We start from the raw sequence: 10,000 nt of genomic DNA, 5'->3' as shown, positions 1-10,000 counted from the left end.
TATCCTGCTCAATGGCGATTCGTTCCCAAAGCAAGAATCTCCGTTAGAGACCGAGAAGGGCATCTCTCGGAATGTGTCTAAATCGGTTTTCAGTGCATCGGATCTTGGACACAAGAGGCTACCCTCGGAAATCTCTGTTTACCTTCGAACTCTCCTGTCGTCTCACTCCTCCAAAATCAATAGGCATATATAACAGCTGAGAACTTTTAGATCTTAAAACATTACTCAGGATAATCCTTCAACACTGTAACCAAGCCAGTCTCACCATCAAGCTGCAATCAAACGTTGCGACAGCCACAAAAGTCTGTTGACCGTGACTTTACCTGATAGTTCCAAGACCTCTGACCTATCACTTTGACAAGACTGACGCCCTGGAAGTTCTTACTGGAATATGGACCAAATAATTAACTGTTAAGCTCAAAGTCCATTCCACAAAGCCGCGTTACTTCTCGCGAACCCACTGCATGCGCGCTCATTGCATATTCCCAACATTCCTACCGATGTCAGCATCGTGGCTTCACAACACTCTACTGACGTCAGCAGTGCATCATCACGAAACGAGGGCGACACCACACTCATTGCTCCATTTCAGGATGGTGATAAAAGCTTCACGCCAACTCCCACCATCAGCGTCAGTATTGCACATTGTCTATTAATCTCTTGCTTGGCGCATACCTTAACTTATCAGCTTCGTTTCGAAGCCTTATTGATAAAGTTTACTACACATGAAACTTAATAAAGTGAGCTTCACATGGAACATATTAGGATCAGCTTCACAATAATTTCATGTTTATTTGATGCAGTATATTACAAAAGCTGAAGCCACATAGTGCTGTGGACATCGACTCCACCAACCTAAACTCTGACTACTACAAACATGCAACAAGATTTTCTATAATTCATTTTCTTTAAATTCTTAATATTAGCAATGTAGGCCTATGTTCAAAAAGCAAATTGGCATATATTGTGTATCTTTGAAGTTATGGGGTAACTAAAACACGTGTAATAACTACAGTCCAGTTTTTATCTAGCTGACCACAAAGGTTGGAAAGTCGTGCTTTTCCCGAGGAGTTGGCAAAGTAATTCATAAACAAAGGTTTGTTATAAAATCAAATTACATTTATCTATCCTTGCAATTATTTCGGTTAGAAACTTCAACTACTTTCTTATGAAAGATCGAACTTGCAGTCTAACTCAGAGAAGAGCATTTTTTTCAACAAACTTATCTTACTTGCCTCGTTTGAAAATTTGTATTATATACATACACATATATGTATGAACACAAAACTGTACACTAGAGCCCTTGTCCAGTCGTAATTAACAGTCAGCTTTCGTTTTGCTCTACTCTTTGGCTTCAACTTAAAAAAAAAGGTCTAAAATCATTGCAACAAAACTTGATTTTAAAATTGCGTGGAAGTGGTACCTCGGGTGTACCCATGCACCGCCGGCAGTCTAGTGGTTTCCGAAATTCACGTATGAATTTCCTTGTGATATGTCAGTATTCGTCAGTTTATCAGGAAGAAGGGAAAGACAGGACTCCTCAGCCTCCGCAGTCTGCTCAAGGAAAATAAAAGAGAGAAAAAGCGGACTATAGTCATCCTTGAGAACATTCTCGTGTTCATCGGGTTATTTACCACTATGAAAGGGGCTTTGGCGAGAATTTTACAATTTGGCAACTCTCATTCTCTCTCTCCCTTTCACATTAATGTTTTGGTCCTATCTCTCTCCCTTTTATCGAAACCTCACACTCCTATAAAAACTAGTAATTTCAACAAAGCATCAATGCAACAACACACTAAACCTATGTAGACTGAACGCTGCACGTGACTCGCCAATCCCCTTAGGGAAGGCAAGAACACCATTTATTCTCATGTAATTACAGCATCATGTATGAAAAAATATTAAGAAATTCTTTACACCACATTTTTATGTACTGAAAGTTTCTAAGTGGATTTGAAAAGATAAGACACCTGTTTTTTTATTATTATATATCAAGAAATACTTCAACAATGCTGTTCAAAGTAACACGACTTAAGTTTCATTCTTGATATGTCCTGCAGTGTTGACACGAAATCCCGGACATCCTGTTGTCTCCCGTTAAGGTCGTGGGTGGGGCACGAACCTATCCTGATTTGAACACTTAAACTCGGTTTCAACTCTCATCAAAAACGTCAGTGGAATATTCATGTCGCCTTAACCAGAGTCTTTATTATCCTCCTGAAAAAGAACTGCTTCTTGATATATATATACATTTTTTCCTCTCATTTGCATTTTTATCAGAATGGTCCTTATAATAAAAACACGCTGGCTTTGGTGACCAAAAGCGAATGTGTGGTAATTCTCTTTTTACAGTTTGCATATTTCGCTTGGATTTCTTAGCCAAAAACTTACTAATCATAAAGGCGTTAGAAACAGAAAATCTTGACTTAGAAGTTTACAGATCACTTTACACTATAAAAAGAACGATGATTAACTAAAAAGGCACGTAACTAGCAGTGCAACCAAACCTAGGATAGAATACAGCTATTTATAGAGACACTCAGCCATGACGTCACCCTCGTCACACGTCACTGATACGTCACATTCACGTCATTCTTGGGTTGATGACGAGCATCAGCTTGTCTTCACGTGAACCTCAGGGACGCCGATGTGCCCTAGGCATAGACCTAAGTAATAACTTTCCCTATGGGACCTATGAAGTGAATTTCCTAATATATTATTGGTCATATTTATCTTTGATGTATTAGTATGCATTATAGAACTACATATATACTGAAGGGTTTTAGAATGGATTATGAACATAAAGTTTCTATTGAAGTGTGACCTAGAAATGAGTTATCAAGTAAAATGACTTGGACGAAAGCCTCATGCAACAACTCAATTGTTACTCTGATGTGATAAACTGAGGTCGGGATTACAAAACGCACAAGGACGCCAGTTCTGCATCCAGCGAAAGGGTTCACAGAAATCATTGGCTCAAATCTGAATGATAGATAGGTTACGCAGCCTCGACGAAGATAAAACACCTACATATACACATAATGTATGTATGTGTGCGTATGCATATATATATATATTCATATATATATATATATATATATATATATATATATATAAGCATATATGTATACGTATATATATATATATATATATATATATATATATATATATATATATATATATATATATATTTATATACATATATATTTATATTTATAAATATGCATATGTATCTATGTATATGTTTATATACATATGTCTATATATATGTATATGTATATGTATATTAATACACATATATGTATATATATACAAATATATATGCTTATATATGTGTGTGTGTGTGTGTGTGTGTGTGTGTGTGTGTGTGTGTGTGTGTGTGTGTGTGTGTGTGTGTGTGCATGCGTGTGCGTATGCGTGTATGTGTACGTACACTTATACATTTATATATTTATATATATATATGTGTGTGTGTACATATGTAAATATATATATATATACATGTATATTTATACATATATATGAGTGTGTATATACGTATGTATGTCCATTTGCACGTGTGAAACATACATGCACGTGCATATGCGGTGCTCATTTCGGGCGGCAATCCCCCGACAGCGCCCGGGGGAGGCGAGGCTCCTGGCGAGGCCTGGGTCCCTCCGGGGCCATTCCGCGACACTAAAGTCAAGCTAGTGGCGTTGCATTGAACACAGCTGAGAGAAGAGATACAAGTACATTAAAGGCCTAAAAAAAGGACATTATAAAAACATGTCGGTGGATGAGTGTGTGCGCCGGATAACGAGGTCAGAACGGAGTCTCAGAGCAGGGTTGAAGCAATGGCCACGGCTGTGAGCACCGGCGAGCAGGCGAGCACGGCTGCAGAAGACGGGGAGGGTTGCTTCTGCAAGGAAAACACACGGGGAAAGACTCAGATTATTACGAGGGTCAAACCAAGCGAGGAGAGGGCATACCGTCGCCAATCTGCTATCGCAAAACAAACGCCTAATTCTGTTCTTATTTTTATCTTTATCTTTAATGTTGTGGGGTGAGTGACTGACCTGCATTCCGAGAACACAACTATGGAACACATCGTTACCATGAAAACATTAACTATGGAGATATACTTATATACTGAAGTTAATTTATGAAGGAAAGTGTTGGGACTCTATTATGCCACAGTGACCGACTCGTAGAGAAACAGACAGACTACGGCGAGAAGCCTCAACATAGTGACGAAGATAGGAACAAACACCCCGGCGTGGATCCTAGGTTAGTTTAGAACAGCGGACGGTCGCAAAACAAGAACACACAGCGATTACTCTAACTAGGTCAGGCGGGCAGACGCTGGGTCACAACACTCACTCAGAAGCACTCAGGTCAAAGGTCATACTCTGACAGGGTAATTCACTATGACCCAGCAGCCGTGTGTGATTGGAACACATGCATCTCTACATCTCTCAGTACGCCAGCCAAAGTTAGCATCTTTGAGTACACAAAATAAAAATACATATATATGCGTGCTGTTACTCTATCAATGTGGCAACGTTCCTGATAACTGCCGTTAAGACTGCTAGGAAAGTATTGGGCTCTTTAAACACAATTTTTACTTGCTTAAGATGCCAAATTTATACTTGCAATGACTGAAAAGTAATGTCTATGTCGACTTTGCAAACTCATAAATGCTGGTGCAATTATTATACTCTTTTTATGTTTTTTTTTTACATAAGAAGACCCAAGTAGCTACAAAATCAAACTACCTTACTGACAATCATTTTGCAAAAGGCATTTTTTTTTGGATTTCCGCAGCCCGCCCACACAGCTTTACAAAGTTCTTAAGATCTGTAGAAGCTTTTGTTGAAGAAGTTCAAGATACGGTGACTAAAGGTAACACATGAACAAAACTTGAGGTCCATCAGTAACAGTGTTAAGGAGCGTTAATTAGTATGTAGTTTGCTCAGTATGGAATTCACCTCGGAATGGTGAAGCAAGAATGGGCTCTCATCACGAGGTTCGAGGTGCTAGGTACTAAAGAAGGGACACTCTCAGTCAATAGCATGTTTATAAACAAAGCAACAAAAGTAGATTCTGTTAATTTCCTTCGAATTTAAGCTTTGATCTAAGAGTAACTATTTCATTTGTTCTGAGTTTATATTTACGCCTGTCGACGTCAGTCATATTAACGAATGTTAGGGAAACCGACTAAAAAATCCTAGCTGGCAGATACCTCCTTTCTCATCAGTCGTTAATCATTGGAGAGGAGATAGAGATAGATAGACAGACATATACAAATAGACAGACAGATAGATTGGTAGAAAGAGAAAAATAGAAAGAGGAATATATATATATATATATATATATATATATATATATATATATATATATATATATATATATATATATGTGTGTGTGTGTGTGTGTGTGTGTGTGTGTGTGTGTGTGTGTGTGTGTGTGTAGAGAGAGAGAGAGAGAGAGAGAGAGAGAGAGAGAGAGAGAGAGAGAGAGAGAGAGAGAAAGAGAGAAAGAGATAAAGAGAGATAGAAAGAAAGAAAGAAAGAAAGAAAGAAAGCAAGAAAAAGAAAGAAAAAGAAAAAGAAAAAGAAAAAGAAAAAGAAAGAGAGAGTTTAACAGAATCCTTTAACTAAGATAGATAGATAGAGAGAGAGAGAGAGAGAGAGAGAGAGAGAGAGAGAGAGAGAGAGAGAGAGAGAGAGAGAGAAAGAAAGAAAGAAAGAAAGAGAAGGAAAAAGAAAGAAAAAGAAAAAGAAAAAGAAAAAGAAAAAGAAAAAGAAAGAGAGAGTTTAACAGAATCCTTTAACTAAGATAGATAGATAGATAGATAGATAGATAGATAGAGAGAGAGAGAGAGAGGTTAATAGAAGGTATCCTTTGCTCATTTTGAAAAGGAAAAAATCAGTATGTGAACCGATGATTGTTATGACGCACTATCATGACTAATGTTGAACTTCAATCAGCCTTCCACTACCCTTCTACGACTGGATATACTAAATAAATTTTTTTGATGACAGTGTCAAAAACAAACCCTAACCCCCCCCCCCTCAAAAAAAAAAAAAAAGAGAAAAGAAAAAAGAAAATACAAGAGAGTCCATATCCGTTTCCATAGCAAAGCTCACTACTCCTTCTAGATTTGCAATGTCGAAAGGCAGACAGTTGAACTTAGAATTTTCACTCCTTGGAATGGTCTGTTGGTGACGCTGTTGGTGCTGGAACTTTTCTTTCGCCATTCTTGGTTCGGAATGATTTAGAGAGGAAGATGAAGAGGAACGAGAAGAGCAGGGGGGGGTAAGGATGAGGGTGAAGAGGATGAGGATGAAGATGAGAAGGAGGAGGAGGAGGAATAATAATAATAATAATAATGATAATAATAATAATAATAATAATAATAATAATAACAATAATAATAATGAGAGGAAGAAGAAGAAGAAGGAGAAGAAGAAGAAGAAGAAAAGAAGAAATAGTAGGAGCAGTAGTAGTAGAAGAAAAAGAAGGAGGAGAAGAAGACGAAGAAGATGAGGAAGATGAAGAAGAAGAAGATGATGAAAAGTAGAAGTAGAAGAAGAAGAAAGAAAAGAGAAGAAATGAAATAAGAAAATAAGGAGAAGATAGGATTAACGAAGATGTAACGAAGAAGGAGAAGGAGAAGTAGTGGCAATAGAATAAAAGAGTAGCATAAAGAGATGACGAAGACGAATGTTCAAGAGGAGGAGAATGCGCAGTAGCATGAAGAGAAATTTCACAGATAAAAACAAACAAACAAACAAACGACTATTTCGAAGCGGTATATCAACCATACTCCCAGTAATGATGATGATGCTCCCAACATACAAAATTAGAAGAGAAATAATTCAGTGCTTCTGAAACGGAGTGAAATGAACCAACAAAAAGGCTTCAATATAATGCTAAAAAACAAAAAAAACAAAAACAAAAACAAAAAAAACATATGAACTAAGACTCTCTAAAATAAGAAAAATATCGTTGATAATGACCGTAAAACATCATAATGACAAGAACGGTAACTAAAAAAGTAATTGTGATGAAAATAATAAAGGCGGTTATGATAATGACAGAAAGATGGCGCAAATGTATATGTAATTGGTAATAATGTTGATATCAATTAGTGCTGATAATGAGGGTTTTATTGTCATCAACAGTGATGCTAATGAAAGTTTCGTTGATGATGATAGTGTTACTGATAATTTTGATAATGATAATAATAGTAATATTGATGATAGTAAAAATGATACTAATACTACTACTACTAATAATAATGATAAATATAATAATGACAATAATTATAAAGGTAATAATGATAAAAGTAATAATGATAATAATAATGATAATGATAGTGATAATGATAGTGATAGTAATGATGATGATAACAACAACAACAACAACAATAATAATAATAATAATGATAATAATAATAATGGCAGTAATAATAATGATAATGGCAATAATAATATCAAGGATAATGATGATGATAATCATTTCAATGACCATGATACCATTGATAATTATATTGATAGTGATAATAATATTAATAATGATACTACTACTACTACTAATAATAATAATGATAACATTAATAATAACAATAGTAGCAGTAATAGAAATAATGATGATAATAATTATAATAGGAATAATGATAATAATAACAAGTATAAGATCAATAACATTTACATTAACGTTCTTATCATGAAGAAAATTAGGAGAATATATGACTTGTGAGTGAAGGTCCGACGCTAAACCTTAATAATGAAATATAATGCATACATCATTATGAACACTCTTGATCATAATCATCGTGAATATTGTGATTATCATTCTTTTTATTTTCCTTTTTCTTCTTCGTTTTTAAAAATTCTTTCCTCTCTCTTGGTCTGATTCTCCTTCAACCTCTTCCTTTTAATTTACTGTTCTTATCGTTTATCTATTTTTGTTATCACAATAATCATCTTTTGTATTATATATATTCATTACCATTCTTGATCACTGCAACCTCTTATTATCCCTTGTTAATATCACTATTGTTGTTGTTATCTTCATCATCATTTATATAATCATTATCATTATCATTATTAGTATCATCATTATCATCATTATTACTATTATCATTATTATTATCATTATCTTTATTATCATTATTATTATTATTATTATTATTATTATTATTATTATTATTATTACTATTGTTATTATTATTATTATCATTATTATTATTATTACTATCTTTATCATTATTATCATCGTTATTGTTATTGCTGTTATCAATCATAATAATCATTACTACTGTCATTGTTCTTGTTATTATTACTGTTAACATTTAAGTCACCATCATTATCATCACTATCCTCATTAATACTATTACTGTTCCTAATAACATTTCTATTGATTTCATTAGCAACAACATTATTGACACAATTAATACTAAGGACATAATTTTCATCACATCGTAATCACCAATACTATTATGGTCATCACGATGATTATTATTATCATTATCATTATTATCATCATCACCATCATCATAGTAATAATAATGATAATGATTATGATAATTGTATAATAATTAATTATAATTATCATAAGTATTATTATTATTATTATTATTATCAACATTATTTTCATTATTATCATTATCATTATAAATACATTTTTTTATTATTTACATTACTATCATTATCATTATTCTCATCATTATCTGGATCTTCATCATTATCATAATTGTTATCATTATCATTATTACTGTTCTTGTTGTTGTTATTATCATTATCATTATTATTATTATTATTACTATTATCATTATCATTGTTAAATCTATTACTATTAAAAGTAATAGTACTACTACAACTTTAATGTTACATTATAATCATCGTCATTATAATAATAATAATAAAACTAATAATAATCATTATTATCACCATTACTGTCATTATTGTTATCATTATTATTATTATCATTATTATTATTATTATCATTAATTATAATCACCATCATCATAATCATCATTATCATTAATATTACTGTAATTATCGTTTCAATTATCATTTTCATTATTATTATCATGATCATAGATTATTACCAATTTCATTACAGCTGCTACTATTATTAACATCGTAAAAAATATTATTTTGTTATCAATATTATTACTATTTTCATCATCATTGTTTCTATTGTGATCATTTTCATTAGTTTTATCATTATCATCATTTTTCTTACTATAATTATCATTATCATTACCATTATTATCATCATCATTATCATTACTATTATCATCAATAATATTATTACTATTACTATGAATAATATTATCATTATCAATACTAATATCATTATGGTTAATTGCTTGTTACTATTGTTTGCCTATTAGCATCATTGTTAACATCATTAATGATACAATGATCACTTTTTTGTATTATAACTATTATTAACATTATTATTATCATTACTACTACCATAGTTATTATTATTTTTATTCTTATTATTATGTCTCATATTACTATTATATAATTGACTTTACAATGCAACAATAATGATAAAATGATAATGATAATGACAATAACTACTATCATTATCATTGTTATGAATAGCATTATCATCATTATGATTATTATCAGCATTATTATTATTATCATTATCATCATTCTTATTCTCATTCATACATTTGTTCTCATTTTTATTACTAGTCTTACTATCACCAATATCATTTTCATATTTGAAATGATGACATAGGACAATAACAATAATGATAATTACAATAGTAATAATGACAATGATAATAATGGCAATTACAACTGTTAGAATAATAATGATTATAATAATGATACTACTACTACTACTACTAATGATGATAATAATAAAGTGAAAATAAAAAGGATAATAATAATAATAGCAACAACAGTAATAACGATAGCAAAAATAATGTTAACAACAAAAATAAAAATATAGATAAAACTAATAACACCAGCAACAATAATGATAA

General features: G+C 32.4%; 1 protein-coding gene across 9 annotated transcripts in view; it reads right to left on the bottom strand.

The window, feature by feature from the left end:
- Positions 1-3,454: 3,454 nt before the first annotated feature.
- The window catches only part of LOC113830091 (leucine-rich repeat-containing protein 70), a 391,574-nt gene continuing 385,028 nt past the window's right edge, over positions 3,455-10,000 (bottom strand). For all 9 annotated transcript variants that reach the window (XM_070121966.1, XM_070121964.1, XM_070121967.1 and 6 more), the window contains one exon: positions 3,455-3,901. In XM_070121966.1, coding sequence (XP_069978067.1) covers positions 3,818-3,901 — 84 coding nt within the window. In that variant the 3' untranslated portion in view covers positions 3,455-3,817. The remainder of the gene's footprint in view (positions 3,902-10,000) is intronic.

This window comes from Penaeus vannamei, chromosome 5 (genome assembly GCF_042767895.1).
Source record: "Penaeus vannamei isolate JL-2024 chromosome 5, ASM4276789v1, whole genome shotgun sequence".
Taxonomy (NCBI): domain Eukaryota; kingdom Metazoa; phylum Arthropoda; class Malacostraca; order Decapoda; family Penaeidae; genus Penaeus; species Penaeus vannamei.
Note: the sequence above shows the minus strand (reverse complement) of the source record. Positions and strands in the feature narration are given on the sequence as shown.